The 21817-nt window shown below is 43.6% G+C and overlaps 2 protein-coding genes and 1 long non-coding RNA gene across 5 annotated transcripts in view; all 3 read left to right on the forward strand.

Annotated features, from left to right (window-relative positions):
• septin7b (septin 7b) overlaps nt 1–21817 on the forward strand; it is a 537254-nt gene that overhangs the window by 340339 nt on the left and 175098 nt on the right. The window lies entirely within an intron of this gene.
• On the forward strand, nt 11176–11807 carry LOC139069927 (uncharacterized). The gene is made up of 2 exons (XR_011520597.1): nt 11176–11283; nt 11400–11807. It is a non-coding gene; the product is annotated as an uncharacterized lncRNA (long non-coding RNA).
• The window catches only part of ube2e2 (ubiquitin-conjugating enzyme E2E 2), a 51928-nt gene continuing 47244 nt past the window's right edge, over nt 17134–21817 (forward strand). The window contains exons 1-3 of the mRNA XM_015949792.3: nt 17134–17342; nt 19170–19353; nt 20201–20251. Coding sequence (XP_015805278.1) covers nt 19178–19353; nt 20201–20251 — 227 coding nt within the window. The 5' untranslated portion in view covers nt 17134–17342; nt 19170–19177. The remainder of the gene's footprint in view (nt 17343–19169; nt 19354–20200; nt 20252–21817) is intronic.

The raw sequence follows: 21817 nt of genomic DNA on the forward strand, positions 1-21817 counted from the left end.
GCTGTTTTAAGTTAAACATAATGAGGGCCATCAAAGCCAATAACACTTCAGACTCACCGCTGAGGACTTTTCACATCTGACACAGTGACAATTATATGTAAATCAAGCCAGCAGAAAAAGGAAAAATTTGAACAAAGACACTGGATGAACCTTTATCATACTTATACACATATTTTTAAGTTTCTAATGCCTCAATAATAGGATTAGTTTCTAATCAAAAACACGTTTATGAAATCCCACAGGTCTTATACCTTCCTCTGATAGAGGATCTTAACACAGATGGTAAAATTAAAGTTAAAGTTCCATTAGTCTACATCACACGCTGGTGAAATTACATGTCCGCATTTGACCCATCCTTGTAGGGAGCAGTGAGCTGCAGCGGTGGCCGCACTCGGGAACTATTTGGTGGTTTACCCCCAATTCCAACTGCTTAAAGCTGAGTGTCAAGCCGGGAGGCGTTGAGTCCCATTTTTAAAGTCTTTGGTATGACCCAACAAGGATTTGAACCCTGAACCGGGCAGATACTCATACTACTAGGCCACTGAGAAGGTTAGATTAGCACCAGATCATTAGGAGTCCACCAGAAACCTTTAAGCTCCTGTGGCTGTTACGTAAGTGTGTTGCATTGGGAATTATAGCGAAAAGGTGCCAACATCAGGTCTAAAATGTAAGAAAGTTTAACTGTGCCCATTGCGTCCAGCATTCTTCAGAATTCTGGCTTAAGGAGGAGGAACCTGAAGAAAGGGGGTTGGGCTTTTGAATTTTTTTTTTCACAATGCAGCTTGCTGGAATGGCTTTTTCCAAGACTATCTACTCCATGCTTAAAGAGCAAGTCACCCCATACCAGAGCCTTACTCCACTTCTGCTTTATGTTCAAACAATGCAACAAATGCTGTTGCCTGACAGACCGAGAGGGCTAACCTGCTAACAAATACACACACACAGACTCACAACGACATTGTGACATCATAATGTACTAGCTAACATCATAGTGTTACTCTTAGCCAATAGTTATGGCAGATTTTAATTCAAATGCAGTGCAGAGTTTTTACATGAAGACAGCACAACTCTGACAGTTTTAGGCAGAATATTTAAATTTTAACAAACATGCACTCAAGTGCCAAATTATTCGCCATACGTGTGTACAGCACAATTAGACACTCATTCATATAGTTTATCAGCAAAAACTAAATTGATTTGGGGTGACTTGCTCTTTTGTTTGTCTTTTGCTTGTTGTACTTTTTGAAACATGGTAATTGAATCAAAAATGTAAATTCATGCCGAAAAATAAGTTTTCTTCATCCCCATCGCTTACATTAGCTGCAGGAAGGAATTTTTTGGTAGTCTCTTCTACATTATGGGAAATTTGCCTTCATGGTCCTGCCTATTTTGACTTGGGACCGCCCCCAGGAAGGAGAAAGCAGCGCATATCTCAACAAGTAGAAGCTAGTGGTTGGCAATTTCACAATTTGGCAGAACACGTTCGGGTTTGTGTTATTAGTGGAGATGCCACATCAATGTTGGGTCAAGCTGCGTTTGCATTTCATAAATATTAATGTGTAAGACTCATAATGCTGTTCCCTACTCCTCCGACAAACCCTGAAACAGGAGCGCCAGAGCTTTATTCCATAGAAAACAACTCAAATGGCATTCATTGATGTCAGACAATACTTTTTGAAAAAATGACTGAATGAGACCTTTAAAACACAGATGTGTGAATTTATGAACCAAAGATGGCATTTTCTTTTGCTCTTCCTTCCACTTCTACTGTCTTATGAAGGTGTCTGTTGCAGCTTTAAATGATTTTAATGTTTTAGCTGCCAAGCTGCAGTTTTGCCGTTTTTACAGTGCAGAGTGAAACTGGTTTGTCCTGTGGCTTTGACAACCACTTTAAACTATGAAGCAGCACCCTTAAGCTGTAATTTCACTGTTAGTGGTAATTCAGTAGTAAACAAGGAACCACTCTAGACTAAATAAGACGGGTTTTTCTGGGTAGTAGTAAATATATCACAGCAGTCAGAGTCCTGCCCATAGGGTCATTTGTGGTTTACTTTATCATTTGATCATTTTGCTGATGTCTGACCTGTTTTTGAGGTTGAGTGGCAGGTATAACTCTGAGTGAGATTAAATATTTCACCAAGGTGCAGCAGGACTTGTTTGAACTGAAGAAGAATTCCTGAAGAAAGTGTTTAATTCATCCGTCGATGCCTCATGAGTTAAGCAATTCTCAATTTATGGATGTTCAGCTCGAGTCCTGTTTCGTCAGCAGTTTTGTGTTTTCAGAGGTGGAAGTATCGATAGCATGGGTTGATGGCACACAAAGAAAATACTACAAACAGCTCTCTCTAAGAATGCAAATGAAAGCCATCCACTGCCAGGCTTTGGATCGGCGCGTCTCTGAGTAGGGTGAGAGCGTCATGTGAACGACGCCTCGGGCAGCTTCACACTTCACACGCTACCACTTAATGTTGCCTTTTTGGGAGCCGTTTTAGGCTTCTTGTTACAGCTGCGAGTCTGGTAATTCCACCACTTCACAGGATCTATGAGAAAATGTAGCTCTCCTCACTTCATGAATAGATTTTTTTATAAACCCTTTTAGTGTGGATGGTGTGTCAGTTACTCACTGTATCTCAGGGAGAGATTTTACCATCTCGTGGTTGAAGTTGCACAGTAATTTTGGTCATTCACAAAGTGCTGTGGCTTTCATGAATCAGCTTTTCATCCGTTTTTGTTTCTCTGCAGACACAGCTGATGTCAAGTGGGCTTCTTCCGCTTACAACTACAACTTAGTGACAAATTTCAAAATTTAAAGCATGAATGGTGAATCTTGCTCTTTGAAAAATGTTTTGTGTAACAAGCTGAAATATCCCCTTAATGGCTTCTCAGCTGTTTTATTTCCCAGCCCTCTTCACTGAAACATGTGTTTGAGACATCAAAAGGAAAAGTACTCAGAGAATTTTGTTTGCCTTCAGTTCTGGCTCTTGACTTCGTTCAGCAGTTGCTACTGGTGTTGATGCAAAAGAAAGATTTTCACCTTAAATGACTCTGTTCAGGGTGGACCCGTTATTATGTGTTTGTTTGCGTCTTCAGCAGGAGACAAACAAATCATGGGGACAAAAAGACATTTATTATTAAAGTGACAGTGTGTAGTTTTTACTATTAATCTCTAGAAACATCCATCGAAATGTTAAAAATGAATTAATGCTAAGTTGTTGAAAATTATTGTCGGCCTTTTAACATACAACAATAAAAATTGGGTCTAAAATACACGGATGCAAGTTAATGTCTGTGTCCAACTCATGAGGTTGGATTTTAAGACCAGTAACGTCACAGCTCCACGATGAAGACTGTCCAAATTCAAAGAGTGCTCAGAAAGCAGTCCGTTCTTCTTTTCCCAGATTTTGAGAACAGGTGCGTTGTAGTCTCCTCACCTCTATAAATCGCGATGCACAGATGGGCATGAAATACAGTAGCGTTTTCATGTTTTCATTACTCATGTTATGAAGCTACAGCTTAAGATGACATGAAATTGGTAAGCGCTTCTAGACTTTAAAAAAAACTATACCAGCAAATCATTGTGTCTCAGCCTGACATAAAAATATGCCGGCGTTACATCTTCTATAGCTCTTCAAACAGTAGCACAACAAGGAAAAAGTTTAAAACATGTGCGAGCTCCATTTCTGCAGCTTCTTAGTGCAGTAGCAGTTGCTAGGTGAAAGGAGGAGGGGCGGGACTATAATTTAAGGCTAGACTGTCCAAATTAATGTCCGGTCTAACTGGTCATGGAAGAACACTTTCTTCTGAAACCAATGAGGACGGGTACCCATGAGCATTCAACCTCTGTGGTACTCTCCTCCTTGCTGTGCAGTCGTGTTTTTAACACCTTAATCTAACTGCTTAAATGTCTCCTCAGCCTTCATTAGTTTCTATAGGAGTGATTCATCACTAAATCAAAACAAATCAGCTGTGTTCATGATCTTAAACATGCAGAAAACATGCTGGAAGCAGAGTCCAGTGCTAGCATGTTGGCTAGCCGCTTTACTATTGACTAACAGAGTTCCTGGTAAATAATATGACCAAGATCCTGAGAGGAGGAATCATGTGACCACAGGGAAAGGCAGTAGCGTGGGTGATCCACAGCCAGGCAAGTTAATCTAACTTACAGAGGGGTTGACATTTCCTAAACTGAGGTTGCAAAATAGAGCAAAAATAGAGAATGTATTGCAAACACAATAAGACATAAGTGGTACAGTTTGTGGGTAAACTGCAACCAAAAACAGCTTGCATGACATCTGCAGAAGAGTTGCGGACCTTAAAACTCCGGTTTTGTCTCTCCACACGCAGACACCCAAAACGGAGAAAACGCAGATCTTCACTTTGGCCGGAGTTTTTAAAAAGATCCGTTGTCATGTGAAAAAACTCCGTTTTGGTGTGGATGACAGGCCAAAACGTAGAAAAATATCTACGTTTTGGCAGATCCCCGGCTACGTGTGGGCAGGGCCTATAATGTCTTAAGAAACTAACTCAATGTGACTCCAACCTAAATGAGCTAATTTGACATATTTTTACAGCAGTATTTTCATACCGAAGCAATACTTTCATACATTTTGCAGAACATCTTTAGAGACACTTTACTGAAGTCCTTGACAGACAAAAAGGCTTGTTACAACTCAGGGTGTCAATGAAAGCAAAGACCAGGACACTCAAACATCCACTCCACTCTGTTAATTGGACAGCTGAGAGTGAAACACCTGGTGCTTTCCTGCAAAATGCTACAATGCAATATGACTGCCAAGCCCAACATATATAGGTGTTATTTCCAGCACAAATCTGAACTGCAGCTGCTACATTATCTTCTCACATGACTGTCTGTTTAGAAGAATCTATCATATCCTGCCATAAAAAAATAGAGAACAAAGTTGTTTTAAGGGCTTTTCCACTGTGGTTTCAATTATGATAATCAGCCACATTCGGTTTTTTTCCCACAGAATCTGAGCCAAATAAGCTTTTCTCTTCATTTGCAAGCAAATATTCCATCAGCTGCTGTTTGCTTCACTTGATATGGATCAGCAGTGGATTTTACTTCATTCTTAATGGCAAAACAGTTGTAATGAATAAATTACCTAACTTCTACAGTTGTGTTCAATGCTGCTAATCTAATCCTAAATGTGCTGCTGGATGGGATTGCTGCCATGACAATGAAAATTCTCAACAATAAAGAGATTTTCTATTCTTTTATCCTATTCTAACCTCAGTGCAGAGAGTGAGTATTCAGGTGACCTTCCATAAAAAGTGCTTTTTGAGTCCATTTGAACCACTTTTAACAGTTGAAAACTGGTAATTAAACATGTAAATATTGAAAAACAAACTGTTTATTAGCCTTAAACTAAAAAAACAGTTATTTTAAAGATGTGGTTGACTGAAAAAAATATTTTTTAATGATTATTTCTGATTATAATGGGTCAGTCTGAGTTTTTCTTGCAGGCTGAACATAAAAACAGTCTCCAACACCTATCTCTTGCATTGGCTTCTGATAGAAGTTAAATGCTAGGATTTGAAAACCATCACACTGTGCTGTCACACTGTGAATCTGGATTCACTGCCTCACCCATTTTAACTTGCACCCATCCACAGGAAAGCTTTTTAAAAAGCTTTTTGCAGCGAGGAGAGAGAGAGAGGAGAGTCTGTTGACGATAGTGACTTTGTAACATGGCTGAATCAGAGCTGTAGGAAGAGAGTTGCGACACTCCAGTAGACTTCTATGGAAAGAATGAAATGCAGAAGTCATGTGGTTCATGTAGCTTTGAATAGTTCCAAACAACCCCCGCTGCTGCATTGATCGCAGTTCATTTTCGGTGTTTCGGAAGGATTTTCTCTGGTAAGTTGATGAAATGTCATCATTTTGTTGCATTGTGAAGCTTTAGCTAACCGCTTCGTACCAAATAAGCCAATGATGATATTCTATGTTGCCAGTTTTAGCTAGATAACCTTTAATGAGCTAATTGTGTGCAGCTTGTTGATTGTGAGCAGGAGGGTTTAGACAAGCTTGGCAAGCTGTAGACGGGTTTATTTCAGTTTGTTTGATTCTATGTTTTAAAAATATTCCCCACAGTTTGAAATAGGTTATAAACTTTTTACATTATTAGTTTTATTTGATTTTTTTGTACAATATGTTGCAGTTTACTGTATCAACACGAACATGCATCAGAAATGGAAGCACAAATGGAGAGACCAAAAATAAAGAAAATGTGATAGTGAAGACAAGTAATTATTTAATATTCCATCCATCCATCCATTTTCATCCATTTTCATCCACTTATCCGGAGTCGGGTCGCGGGGGCAGTAGCCTAAGGCGAGAGGCCCAGACTTCCCTCTCCCCAGCCACTTGGGTCAGCTCCTCCGGGGGAGTCCCAAGGTGTTCCCTGGCCAGGTGAGAGACATAGTCCCTCCAACGTGCCTGGGTCTACCTTTAGGTCTCCTCCCGGTTGGACGTGCCCGGAAAACTTCACCAGGGAGGCGTCCAGGAGGCATCCTGACCAGATGCCCGAGCCACCTCAACTGGCTCCTCTCGATGTGGAGGAGCAGCGGGTCTACTCCGAGCCCCTCCCGAATGACTTAGCTTCTCACCCTATCTCTAAAGGAGAGTCCAGCCATTCTGCGGAGAAAACTCATTTCGGTCGCTTGTATCCGCGATTTTGTTCTTTCGGTCACTACCCAAAGCTCATGATCATCGATGAGGGTAGGAACGTAGATTGACCGGTAAATCAAAAGCTTCGCCTTCGGGCTCAGCTCTTTCTTCACCACGACAGACCAGTACAACGACTGCATCAATGCAGATGCAGCACCGATCCGCCAATTGATCTCATGCTCCAGTTTTCCCACTCGTGAACAAGACCCCGAGATACTTAAACTCCTCCACTTGGGGCAGGACCTCATCCCTGACCCGGAGAAGGCATTCTACCCTTTTCCGAATCAAGACCATGGTCTCAGATTTAGAGGAGCTGATTCTCATCCCAGCTGCTTCACACTCGGCTGCGAACCGCTCTAGCGAAAGCTGAAGATCACGTTCTGATGAAGCCAACAGGACCACATCATCTGCAAAAAGCAGAGACCTGATCCTCAGGGCACCAAAATGGATGCTCTCTGCACCTTGGCTGTGCCTAGAAATCCTGTCCATAAAGGTTATGAACAGAATCAGTGGCAAAGGACAGCCTTGGCGGAGTCCAACTCTCACTGGGAACGAGCCTGACTTACTGCCGGCAATGCAGACCAAGCTCTGACACCGGTCACACAGGGACCTAACAGCCAGCATCAGAGGGCCTGGTACCCCATACTCCCGGTGTACCCCCCACAGGGCCCCGCAAGGGACGAGGTCAAACACCTTCTCCAAATCCACAAAACACATGTAGACTGGTTGGGCAAATTCCCACGCACCCTCCAGGATCCCCCTAAGGGTACAGAGCTGGTCCAGTGTTCCACGGCCAGGACAAAAACCACATTGCTCCTCCTGAATCTGAGGTTCAACAATGCGATGGACCCTCCTCTCCAGAACCCCTGAATAGTCCTTACCAGGAAGGCTCAGGAGTGTGATCCCCCTGTAGTTGGAACACACTCTGCGGCCCCCCTTTTTAAATAAGGGGACCACCACCCCGGTCTGCCAGTCCAGTGGGACTGCCCCCGATGTCCACGCAATATTGCAGAGCCGCGTCAGCCAACACAGCCCCACAACATCCAGAGCCTTAAGGAACTCTGGGCAGATCTCATTCACCCCTGGAGCCTTGCCACAGAGGAGCTTTTTAACCACCTCAGTGACCTCAGCACCAGAGATTTGAGAGGCCAACCCAAAGTTCCCAGACTCTGCTTCCTCATTGGAAGATGTGTCGGTGGGATTGAGGAGGTCTTTGAAGTATTCTGCCCACCGATCCACAACGTCCTGTGTAGAGGTCAGCAGCACACCGTCCCCACTATAGATAGAGTTGGTAGCACACTGCTTTCCTCCCCTCAGGCACCGGATGGTGAACCAGAATCTCCTCAAAGCGGTAGGAAGTCTTGCTCCATGGTCTCACCGAACTCCTCTCATGCCCGGGGTTTTGCCTTGGCAACCACCCGAGCCATGTTCCGCTGGGACTGCCGGTAACCGTCAGCTGCCTCTGGAGTCCCACAGGCCAAAAAGACCTGATAGGACTTTTTCTTCAGCTTGACAGCATACCTAACCACCGGTGTCCACCAGCGGGTTCGGGGGTTGCCACTACGACAGGCACCGACGATCCTGCGACCACAGCTCCGGTCGGCCGCCTCAACAATGGAGGCACGGAACAGAGTGCATTCAGACTCAATGTACCCTGCCAAGGTCTCCATAAAGGGTGGGTAGTCTGAACTGTAGTTTGGTGCATAAGCACAGACCACAGCCAGAACCCATCCCCCCACACGTAGGCAGAGGGAGGCTACCCTCTCCTTCACTGGGCTAAACCCCAACGTACAGGCACCAAGATGGGGGGCAACTAATATGCCAACCCCTGCTCGGTGCCTCTCAGTGAGAGCAACTCCAGAGTGGTAGAAAGTCCAACCCCTCTCAAGGAAACTGGTTCCAGAGCCAGAGCCATGCATTGAGGTGAGTCCGACTATATCTAGTCGGCACCTCTCAACCTCACACACCAACTCAGGCTCCTTCCCTACCAAAGAGGTGACATTCCATGTGCCAAGAGCCAGCTTCTGTAGCCGAGGATCAGACCGCTATGGTCCCCGCCCTCGACTACCACCCGTCACACACTGTACCCGACCCCTTTGGCCCCTCCCACGAGTGGTGAGCCCATAGGAAGGGGGACCCACGTTTCCTCTTCGGGCTGTGCCCGGCTGGGCTCCATGGGTGAAAGCCCGGCCACCAGGCGCTCGCCAGCGTGCCCCACCTCCAGGCCTGGCTCCAGAGGGGGACCCCGGTGACCCACGTCCGGGCAAGGGAACACGGTTTCCATTTATATAATTCATCATAAGAGGTCTTTGGGCTGCTCTTTGTCTGATCCCTCACCTAGGACCTGTTTGCCATGGGTGACCCTACCAGAGGCAGAAAGCCTCAGACAACTTAGCTCCTAGGATCATTGAGACACTCTAATCCCTCCACCATGGTAAGGTGGCAGCCCAGGGAGAAAATTATTTAATTTGTTTTCAGTTAATTTTTCCAGATAACACTGACTGTAACAAACTGCTGAAGCATGAGACAAACAGGATTACGACTGTAAGACGATATGTTGTTCTATTTTGTGGACTCAAGTAATACGAATAAAATCAAGCTACCGTAAATCCTCTAATACAGGCCCTGGCCTGTATTTGACTCAAGCTCATCAAGCTCCAGGCCTTTATTGGAAGGAGGGCCAGTATTAGAGGCAGGCCTCTATTTCTATTTGAGCAAAATGAACTAATGGTTCGCTGGAGTTTTTGACAATTAAAATTGCGCCCACATTTTCAAAGTTAAACACATTTCTTTTAACAACGGTAGTTTCTGCTTCAGCCATCTCCCCTCTCCCCCTGCTTCAGCCCTCTCCCCCCTCCCCCTGCGCAGCGGCCGCAAACTCACTGATTCGCCTGCAGCCTCTCGGAGTTCCTGCTGCTCTAAACATTAAAATAATTATTTCATTTTCTGTTCCTCACTTCTGATTACCTTCAATGGTGTCTGTTTGTTGCAACAGCAGGTACAAAAACTAACTTGTTTTTATTTGACTATTTTTCTGTCCTGTCTGTTTATTATCTTCCTGCATCTCCTCTCAATCCTAAAGAAAAACTGCTACCTGGGTTCATATATATTCACCTCATGAGTTACCTTTGAACTGCAGTTCTAAAAGATCTACCGACCGCAAAAACAGCGGAGCGCTCGCTGTTTGGAGGCCGTATCAGTGATCAGTGCGTCGGAGGACAAGGTGATGCGCGCAGCGCCCCGCTCCACAGCATGCAGCGAAACGCATCAGGTGCAAAAAAAGACAGAAAACATTAAATGAAATGAACTGACATGAACGATCGTGTGTTAAATTAGTTTTTGAGGTGGCGACACCTGATTGTTACTGTGGCCGTGCTCAGGAGGCAGATCTACCGACCGCGAAAACAGAGGAGCGCTCCCTGCTTGCCGGCCGCATCAGTGATCTGTGCGTCGGAGGACAAGTTGATGCGTCCCGCTCCACAGCAGCGATACACATCAGGCGCAAATAAAAGACAGAAAACATTAAAGGAAATGAACCGACATGAACGATCGCGTGTCAGTACCTACGGTCTGGCACAGCGCGTTGCCCCCCACCCCCACCCCCCGAGCGCAGGAGCTTGTCACCTGCTGATAGCAGGCTGCTGTCTTTTCCGAGGGCTGCATCTTGCCGGTCATTATCACGTGACAGCGACTAGTCGACGACAGGCATAAAAAGTCACTATAGTGAAGTTACTGCTGCTCTCCAGATTGTTCTGCAGCATAATCAGCACGTTCTCTTTGAACTTGATAGTGTAATGACCTGGCTGGGGTTGTAAGCCAGGTGCATTCTGGGTATTGTGTTATATGTGTTTCCTATCGTTCTGCTAGTTCCTATGTGCTGATTAGCGTGTTGTGTGAGTGTTATGTAAGCCACAGGGAAGGTGATGTGTGTTCTGTGGAGCAGGTTGAATTAGCATGGTTAACTGACACCCTGACTCTGTGTGGTAGGAGCGTGATAGAGGATAGTGTCTGTAGCATTACAAATCGTTGAAGAAAAAGCCTATTAAAGGTTTGGTGAACCTCTACTGCCTCCTGCTGGTTGATTAGGGGACTATAACCCTGCCGCCGGGAGCTCATAGTAGCTAGTTACCACATTCCGCCCAGCCACAATAAGAGACCGCCATTATTGACCTCCCGGCCGGTCGGCCATTATTTACCTCCGCTGGCTCCGACACCGGCCACCTGGCCTGTATTAGAGGATTTACGGTATTTCAAGAACAGTAATCAAACACAATAGCTTTTAAAAATTTGACATTTTCCATAAAACTGTGCATTTCCACTTGCTTTATAATATTAGCATTTGCAATTTTGTCATTAAGTAAGGAATGACAAGAAATAAGAATTAACAATAACATAAATATCAATAAATAAATGTCAAAGAGAAACTACAACAAAAATCTTATGTAACCATTAAAGGTTAAACTGTGTTGTGTGTCCATCTTCATGTTTTCATAGTGGCTGAGCGGAGAGCTGACCAGAAACAACGGTGGTGGCAAATCCTAGTTGGGTCTGTGATGGAGTGATGCACGCCTGGAGTGATTGCCATCTCATCCACAGTAAGCACACACTCTCTTTCCATCTCTGTCAGATTTTTAACCTTCAAACTGAGCATGTCAGAAACCTCTCCTAACACACCTGGTTCCAGTTTAATGGGCTGCATTTGTCTTTGCAGGGTTCTAACATCAGGCAGAGGGATACTCATGTCCAGAAGAAACCTGTATCCTGTTGAACCCACTGAAAAACTGAGTTGTACTGCCTTTTTGGTTGCCTGTTTACTCCATTTAATACCTCTTGTGTTTTTCATGTCTTTCTGACTTTCTATTTGCTCCCTTAGGTTTTCCAGCTGGGTTCTCTGGTTGCAGAGCCCGTTCCTCTCTCCTCCTGTCCCTGATGCCGGCTCCTCATGGCTTCCTGGGATGTCCATCTCTCCTGATACCATCTCATGTCCCCCCTCACTTTCCCTCATCTGGTTTGCCTCACTGCTGCTGCTGCTTTCCTCATTCTCTGACATTATAATGGCACTGTTAGAATAAAGAATAATTTTTAAATAAAATAATTACAAATGTCTAATATTTCAAAAGATTTGTGCCACAGTTTACTTGAGTACAACATGTGTGGTCACTGGTCAGTGGATCAACATGCAGTGGTTCTGCTGTACTTCTCACTACGGGATCCGTCCTCCTCCTTGGTTCAGTGTGATGAACAAACACAGCATCAGCCCTGAGTCTCACCTTGCCTTGCCTGGTCATAGTAAACTGTCCCTCCTCAAAATGTGCCTGTAGAGTGGCGTATTAGTTTATTTCCTGCCACATTTAACAGTTTAATTGCAGCCTTGTGCAGTTGAGAGCAAAACATGTAGAGCCTTGATAGAAAACGTTTGAGAGTGCACATTAAACTCACTGCACACAGCTTTTTGTTGTTGTGATCTCTGGTCATGGTGAGGTTGCTCCTGCTGACTTGAGCCAACCATTTTCTTCTTCTCTCTGCGTCTTTGAGGAAGCCACACATTCTGATCCCTCTCTCGGACCGATTGCTATATGCAGCGCAGCCAACCATGGTAAGATAATCAACCTATAAAGGTATTATTAAAATACAGTTTTTGTACATATAGAAATGTTGAACAAAGCCAGAAATATAGAGATGTAAAATTACATTTTAGAATTTTATCCAACCCTAAAATTTGTCATTTCAAATTTTAAGCCACTGACAAATTTTATTTTAATAATAATCAAAATAAAGTTATTCAAAAGAGTTTAATTAGGTCTTGAGTACATTGCTCATAATTAATGATTCAGCTTATTTGTGCATATGTAATGACTTAACATAATGTTGGTAAAATGCTTTATTAAAAATGCTATTATACATGTTGTACAAGTTTGGTGTTCATTTTTTCACAATTAAAACACCCTTTTTTTATCTACTGTGTTTGACCATACAGTTTTATTGAAATTTTCTTTTTAATTAGTTGCTATAGAAGCCAGATAAACTGGGTTATAGATGCATGTACTGTCTTCACATAAAAATATAAAGTAATGATTGTAAAATGTATTCTACTGAACATAATAGATCACCGTTCAAAGCATAAACAGCTACATATTTTCTTCAAGGTGACCTCTGCCTCACCACTACATATTTCAAATACAACGAAGGTTTCTACAGACAAAAACATGGCTGTGCCATGGGCTCCCCCGTGTCACCTATTGTAACCAACCTTTACATTCCCTATGTAGGCGGTGTATCAGAGAAACTCAGGAGGGTTTTCTCCAAACACAACATACCAGTGTACTTCAGACCCAGCAACACACTCAGACAGAAACTGGTTCACCCAAAAGACAAAACTCCTAAACACAAACTGAACAATGTGGTGTATGCTGTACAGTGCAGCGAGAAATGCCCAGACCTCTACATCGGAGAAACTAAACAGCCACTTCACAAGCGCATGGCACAAAATAGAAGAGCCACCTCCACGGGACAGGACTCAGTAGTTCATTTGCATCTAAAGGACAAAGGTCACTCTTTCGAGGATGCCAACGTTCACATTTTGGACAGAGAGGACAGGTGGATTGAAAGAGGAGTAAAGGAAGCCATTTATGTCCACTGTGAGCAACCATCTTTGAACAGAGGCGGTGGTTTACGACACCAACTGTCTGCCATCTATAATCCAGTTTTGAGATCCCTTCCCAGATGCCTCAACACTCACGCATATCCTGGGCCATCTGACCTCAGGAATTCACATGATAGGGTGGGGCCAGGCTTCACAATGAGCTCACCCGAAACTCTGGCTGAATAGGACCCACACCCACCCTCACACCTTGGCTCATAGAAGATCATCAGGGAGTCCTTTGTTCCCTCTTCGGGGGGAAACTCCCACTGGGTTTAAATCTGGACTCTCCACTAGAGCCCTGCACTGAAGCCCTAGGCCCTCGGGTCGGCCTGGCCTGACTGCCCGAGGGCCGGGCTTCGGGCCAACGACTGTGCAATTACTGCCGGGCGCCTTTATTTTTAATCGAAATCATTAAAAAAATTAAAACACTTAAACGCAGCAGTAGAGCCCTGCGCGGGACTGTTTTCTTCATCCCGCTCCTGCCCGCTCCCGCTGAATTTCTGACCATTACCGCCTGCAACCACAATGTGTGTGTTACACTCCCGCCCGCACCCGTAGCGTGCATGTCTACTCCCGCCCGCACCTGCAGCGTGCATGTCCACTCCCGCCCGCAACCGCAAAACTCTGAGAAATTATTGCCTCACAATAAAAGAGATGTATTGAGTTTGCGTCCTCAACATGTCATTTTATAGGTTATCCGCTTTCACCACAGCGCTGCGCTCCGTTTCAATCAGGCTGTACAGCAGGATTTCCCCTCATAGCGATATTTTCTCTAACTCTGATTACTTCATGCTATATATCGTTGGAAAGCTGCTTTTATGTACTTTTAGGAACCGTTGGAATTATTTGAATCTGATCAGCCATTCAAAAGTTATAAAACGGAGCATTTTGGATGACAAACTCAGCACGTCTCTGAATCTGTGTTGTGATTCGTTGCGCTCAAGACAGGAAATCCCGGTGGCTACCGTAATGTATTGTATATGCACGAAAAGCCCCATTTTTAATCTTTTCAGCACTTTTGGAATTTTAATGATATCTTGAACTAGAGCAGGGATCAGCAACCCGCTCTTCCATCCATCTGATACGGCTCTCTGTGCTTGTAAAATAATGAATGGATATTTAAATAAAATGCTTTATATTTTACTGAATTAATTTTATATCTGTAAGTCAATTCTATGTGAAGATTGTCTGCGTAAACCTGAATAGTTCCAACCCGGTCTTACTGTGAGACCGTGGCGTGTTGGGTCAAGCTTGTGCGTAATATGCGCTTATGAGCTGAAGAGGATGTGAGATTCTGGGCTTCTCCTCAGACGGCTCCAGGATGCGTCGCCACATTGGAGACAGGAATAAGCACAATTCAGCCAAAGGTTCATAATCAGGGAACATTTTCTAAGTGACAAGTCTCTCTGAGCGACAGGGTTTGGAAAACACTCGCTTCAGTGGGAAGCTTCCCGCATGCGCTTCTGCAACGATCGGATCCTGCACGTCTTTTAACAAATTGGTCAGGATTGACGCACTTTGTTTTCATTTAGATGGTTAAAAAAAAGTCGGGCTCGGGCCGGGCCAGAGAATCCTGAAAACCTTTTCGGGCTGGGGCTCCACCCCCTCGGGCCGGGCCGGGCCGGACACGGGCTCAGATTTTAGGCCCGTGCAGGGCTCTACTCCACCATTTGACCTCAAAACTGAAGAATCCTCTGGGATGAGAGGTGAAACTCTTCAAGCAACTCAAAGAAGTCCAGACGCTTTTCTTTCAAGCTCATTAGACTATCATTGATAATAATAAGCAATTTTGCTGTTTTCAGCCCACCTCTGCACCAGCAAACTTCTGCATCTCAGAACAAGAGCATCATAGCTTTTTCCCCCCGATGACTCATAAGGCATTCATTTACACTAGAGAACACTGCAAATGTAATGAATAAATGAGTAAATCACACCTTTAAATTGCTTTAATTCCATTACTGCTGTGTTTTATACAATCACTGGCTCACTATCGGAAACTTTTATGTCAACATGACTCATATTGAGAAAAGCTTTAAGGATTTAGAAGGTTATAGATTAATCCAATCTTAAATAATCAAGATCAAGTCTCTCTTGGGCTCGTTCAGAGGATTGAATGAGCATTATCTGGTAAAACGCAAGGAACACAGCAAGGCACATTGTAACAGACAGCAGTAAATGATAAGATCCAACCATATTAGATAGTGTCAGAATGTGTGTGTGTGTGTGTGTGTGTGTGTGTGTGTGTGTGTGTGTGTGTGAGCATGAATGTATATTTTGGAGAGTGAAGGAAAATTTCCATTATGGTGGACATTATATGTGGTCCATGTTTGACTTTTGAAACCAACTGTTGGTTTTTAACATCCTCTGAAATGTTCACAGCACTTTTGAAATACGAAAGGAAAGTTAAGAGCTGGTAGGAGCAAAGGATGAAGCATGAATTCACTCACTCACTACACTGTAAAAACTAATAAGGTAAAAGAAAAGCCTAATTTTTAGACATTTTATCCTATTATTATTGTCTAATGAGAAAAAACTACTTTTCTAGAAAAAAACACTACTTAAAAAGGGTAAATATTCTGAAATATGATTCCAAATTTTCTAGTTTTTGGTAAAAAAAACAATTTCCATTTGGGAAAGTAAACGTTGCTTGGTTCAAATTCCTATAGCTAGTTTTAGGAATTCGAGCCAAGCAACGTTTACTTCCCCACTGGCATTATTTTTCTTTTACAAAAAACAAGAAAATTTGGATAATTTTTGACAATATTTACCTTATTTGAAGTGGTGCTATTTTTCTAGAGAAATTTTTACAGTAAAAATAAAATAACATTTCAAAAAACAATGAGGCATTATTTTCTTAGAAATCAGTTTTTGCAGTTTAGGGTCACGGGGTATTCCATCTGGTATCTGTCTCTAGATAACTGCATATGATTGTAGCACAAAATTGTGATGAGTAAAAAAAATACATAATTTTAAAATGGAATCACAACAAATTGGTATTTGAAACCTTTTTGAATGTCAAAAAAAGAAAGTTTCATGAACACACTAAATAAATTTGTTGATCTGTGAACTTTAGTTTTACTTATGATTTTGACCGTATTTTGTTCTCCTGTGAGGCACGGGATGCAGCTGATTGATAACAGCTGAGTGTACCCTGATGTACTGGCGAGAAAAGTTCTGACTTAATGATTGTAATTAATTTTCATGCTTCATAAGTTTACAGATAAAACAATGTCATGGTGCTGGGTGGAACCTTTACACTAAACTTAAAAAAAAAAGAATAACTGAGCAGCAGCCACACATCCTGATCATACCTGCAAAATGATCGAGGGAGTGATACCTGCAGGCATTTAAGAATACTTCTTATCTTTTAGTGGTACAAACTAAAATCTCCTCCCAGAGAGCAGAAACGTGGTTGAGGAGTGTAGAAATCATAATTCAACACACAATGAAAACATATGTTGCTAACTTTGCAGTCACATGCACAAAATAGGAGAAGTGCTACAGTAACGAGGCAAAACATGCAGTGTGCATAAGCAGGAGTGGGGTGTTAAACGCCCCTAAACTGTGTGTATTGCAGCAAGGTGGGGGAAGAAAAGGCAGAGAGGGGGGTGGTGATGGGGAGGGGGTATTTCCTGCACACATGGGACGCATCATTTGTAGCTGAGATCCTTCAAGCACGTTTTAGAAGTAGTAGATGAGGTTTTAAAGAAAACAACGCCAACAGCTCATGTTATTTTTCACTGTTTAGGACTGGTTTGCTGAAGGTTTTGTTGCCTTTGAATGTCACTTCTCACCATTACAGCCCACGTGCACGAGGAGCGCGCAGAGCAGGAGCGCGCGCGGAGGCGGTCCGGGGCTGCCTCGGTTTTCTGTAATCGCGGTTCTGCTGCTGCTACCTCCAGTTAAATAGCAAGGACACGGGAGCGAGCAGACGGCCGTGTGAGGGTTTACTTTTTTCTCGGTACCTTGGGATTACCACACCGAATTGCAGCATCGACGGCCAGCCGCCAGGTAAGAACCGCGTCGTAGCCGCGCCTCGTAGATCCAAGGGAAGAAAGTAAGTAAATGTCCCGTGATAAAGTGTCGTTTTTCCACTGAACGCGAAGGGGGACGAGGTGGTGGTGGTGTGGGACGAGCCTCCCTTTGTGCCGAGCCAGGGTCACTGCTTTGCAGCTCCAGAAGCGGCGAGGGGTCCGCACATTCCCCCTCCCTCTTCTCCGCTGGCCCTGCCGTTGACCGTCCTCCATCCGCCCCAGCCACGGCTGCTTCGGTTCAGCCCGACAGAAACGCCTTCCCATCTGCGTATTTTTAACCAGTTATAAAACAAACTAGGCCTGTGCAGCTTCCTTTTATTTTTTTTAATACCCTAAAGTGGTAACCCTACTTTCCGCCTCCCCTCCTTCTCTCCCCCGGCCTTGTAACGTTAGCTAGCTAACAGTTAATGTTTATGGTCGCTTTTGTCGGACGACTCGGTAGCCAGCATAGTCTATTGTGTCTCCCATCCCCATATACGGTGACCTATCTGTTTTGACCAGGCGGTTAAGTGATGTCTGATAAATCACGGCCGTGTTAACTTGTCTCTGCTGTTGTTTTGGGGGGCGATAATGTCCTCGTTTCGACCCCGGTGTTGGCTAATTTCAGCCGTTGATGTCCTCATCATTAACCGCGAAACGTCCCCGGGAGAAACGCGACCTCGCTCCAATCGATCGTTCAAGATCACTTCTCATCTATAGGATGTTTCTTAAAGATAAATGAGCATTTTTTTTAATCCATGATCGCATTTTAAATTCTTCATAATCTTGTTAGCCGTGATTTTGTCGTTTATAAAGGAAACCTCTATTACCCTCCAACAAAAACAAGGGCATTTAGTGTTTCCTGTCCATTTTATGAAATTATTCAGTGGTAAAGTTGATCCCAAGCATCTTTTTAACCATTTATTTAAAGAAAATCAGTTAGAATTACTCTGCTCACCACCTGGATTTTTAGATCCATGGTCAAACCACAAAGTTAGAGAAAGGCAAGTTATTTAATCCTAATTGGATTTTTGTTTTGTTTTTCATCTTGTATTTTCTCTCTGTAGGTTTAAATAAATACCTTACCACCTGTTAGCTCGTATCGCTAGACATCATCCACATCCAGATGTTTATTTTATTCAGCCTTTATTTAATCCGATGATAACCCATCATCATAGGGTGATCTCGCCATCAGTATCATTTACAAACAATACAGGGAAGACAACACTAAAAACCAGTTAAAATAAAAAAAAAATGTAAAATTAAAGATGACAATTAAAATGTTCACAAATAAGAGACATGTGTAAATGATAATGGTTTGCAGCTCCTTCTTGCTGGCCTAATGGTAGAGTGTCTGCTCTGGGACTGGGAGAGTGGGGTTCAAATCCTACCAAAGACTTTTAAAATGGGACCCAATACCTCCCCTCTTGATACTCCGCTTTAAGGGGTTGGATTGGGGGATTAAACCACCAAATAGTTCCCGAGCGCAGTCGCTGCTGCCCACAGGGATTGCTCGAATGTGCAAATGTAGTTCCACCAGTGTGTGATGATGACTATGGAACTTTAATTTAAAGTAGATCAAAGGGCGTACAGCAAAACCAAAGTAGACAATTTCAGTTCAGATAGGTGCAAAGCAACTAAATGCTGTCTTTCTCATTTTTGTTTTAACACGAGGAATGCAAAAAACCTGCCAGATGATCAAATGATCTTAAATGGTAGCAAGTTAAACAATTAAAATCCTGTTATTCAGCTCTGTTGCATCTGTAGTTTGTGGGGACTTGCTCACATCTGTGCTGTGTCTACCTGCTATTTTGTGCTTCCTTAGGGCCCACGATGTCCAGCGAAGTTCAGAGACCGGACGACAGCCCCAGCACAAGCGGGGGAAGCTCAGATATTGAACAAAGAGAAGCGGTACCACCTGAACAGGAGCGGGAGCAAGCACAGCCCAAAAAGAAGGAGACCAAGATCTCCAGTAAAACCGCTGCTAAACTTTCAACTAGTGCCAAGAGGTGCGTTGGAAAAGCAACAGCCTTGATCTTAGTTTGCAAAGATGCATTTGCAGTAGAGCTGCTTGTTGTACTGAAGCCCCCCACCCCTCCATGCCTGGGGGTGTGATGTTGTACATACAGACTGCAGTCCCACAGGCATTGTCGTTTCAAACATCCACACTATTCAGCGTGACACCGAACCCATAGAAGATCAGTTAACACACACACACGGCTCTGCACTGCTGTCTTTTGAAAGTGATATTTCCATTCCAGCCCATTTGTTTTAAAGATTGTGCCTCATGCTCCACAACTCTTGCCTCTGCTACACAACCAACACTCAGTCTGCCTCCAACAGTCTCAGCACTTGTTCCCCTCAAAAAAACAAACAAAAAAAAACACAGCCGATGAGAGAATTATGCAACCAGTTGAGCAAAGAGTCTTCTGAGAGTGCCGAGTCTTTTTATAAAAGCGACGGATGCTGTGAACCTTTCCCTTTTTGTGTCTCACTTTAAAGCTACAAGGGGCCTTCAGCACAACAACTGCAACCTGCTAATTATAGTAGTGGATATAAAAACAGCATTCACCCTATAGGTTTACCATCTGACTTAGATGATTTTGTAAACAGACGATGGAGGGTTTTCCTTTTGGCTTTTATGTAGACAAACTGCTTTGATCATTCATGTATATTTCAGCTAACGTCATAAATAAATATTATTCATGCCACACATTTCTAGTCGGTGCTTTCAGGTTTTCTGCTATACTGGAGAAAAGATGAGAGGTTTTTATGTACTTACATTGTCGGATGTACTATTAATGTCCTCCATTTATTTTCAACGTGCATTTAAAAGGGAAAATCTTTGCTTTACAGGATTCAGAAAGAGCTCGCAGAAATAACACTAGACCCACCTCCAAACTGCAGGTAAGGTGTTAAGCCTTCACAAATATAAAGTCTTCCTGTGTGTGTGTGTGTGTGTGCACATGCTACAATGGATGTAGGCAGCAGAAATATGCTCATTTCATGGTTTCTTGTTTGCAAAACTGAAAAAAACAAGGGGGGAGGCCATGCTGTAATGCACTCTCTTTTGTTTCCGTTCCCATAATGCTGTTGTCTGTTGCATGTCCGTCTATATTTTATTTTATTTCCTTGAGAGAGGGGTAATCTTGGGTGAATTACGGTCGCTGTAGCCTATTCTTGCTTTGTTCTTGCTGCTGCACACTGCAGCTTCTGTTGGTTACGCAGCTTTTTACATGAAAGCATTACAGTTGCTCTGAAATGGCTGGAAAATGAGTGTTGGTGTGACGTTAAAACCTGTTTGGATTGTGGTGTCTCACAAACACACGCACGCACGCACTCACGCATACACACACACACACACACACACACACACACACACACACACACACACACACACACACACACACACCTCCATCCTGGTGGATTTACCGCAGACAATGGATATTGTGTGCGACTGTGAGCCCTTTGAGGAAGCAAGATGATCGTGAGCGAGCGGCCGACCACATGCGCGTTGCTCTTTTTGGACATGATGAAAGACATCCCTGTGGGGTGTTGCGCAGGAGCTGGCTTTTATTAACTTGAATAACCCAAAGTGACACTTCCATTGATTATTGCTCTGTTCGGCACGAAGCAACGATTATTCTCGGTGTCTTCGCTCTGCTGCAAATGAAAGAAAATGGGAGCCGGTCTTTGTTGAGGACACTTGTGGGAGACGCTGATGTTTTTTGATGCTTTGGGTTTCTTGTCATAGGCACCTGCTTAAAATGATTAAGGAAAGCAGCTTATTATGACTCATCTGGCGATTAGAAATTACTGCACCCTGAACAGCCTTGTTTATTGCATTAATTAATCACCCCTGCTGGCGCTCGTCAGAACCTCGTCATCATTAGAGATAAACATCCAGCTAACCTTTTCATTTTCAGCTCACAGCCCACTTTTGTTGTTCCAGTAGAAACATAAAGAGATGTTTTTCTCCTGGGTTTTACTGTCTTTCACAGCCTCCCCAAAAACCCTAGGTAGGCTCACATGAAGGATTTAGCTTGACGACACGAGTAAGTCATTTGAAAGTAAAATAATTGCTTGCGGATATTTCACAGTCACCGTCTTAGTGGGGGAGCTAGTTGCCTGGGAAACAATTAAGCTTCTTCAGGATTATCCCTTAGTGTGGGTGTGTTCGTTCCCTTTCTATGCTCTCAAATGACTCTACTATCTAATGATGCGTTTTCAGTGATTTTCCCTAATAGGTTAGTCTCCCTGTTAGCAACAGCGAGGGTGAAACGCATCAGAACCACAGAATGATTACGCCACCGTTTACACGCTCACATGAATGAGCGCAGACAACTGCGTTGGTATGCTGCGTGCTCGCGCTGTTCAGTTAACCTGAAGGGTTATTTGTTTCATCGACTTGGACAAATGGAGTGGGAGACTTTAGTCCCCCATCAGGAGGCACACGGAAGCGTAGTGCTGAAG

The sequence above is a fragment of the Nothobranchius furzeri genome, chromosome 5 (genome assembly GCF_043380555.1).
Source record: "Nothobranchius furzeri strain GRZ-AD chromosome 5, NfurGRZ-RIMD1, whole genome shotgun sequence".
Lineage (NCBI taxonomy): Eukaryota > Metazoa > Chordata > Actinopteri > Cyprinodontiformes > Nothobranchiidae > Nothobranchius > Nothobranchius furzeri.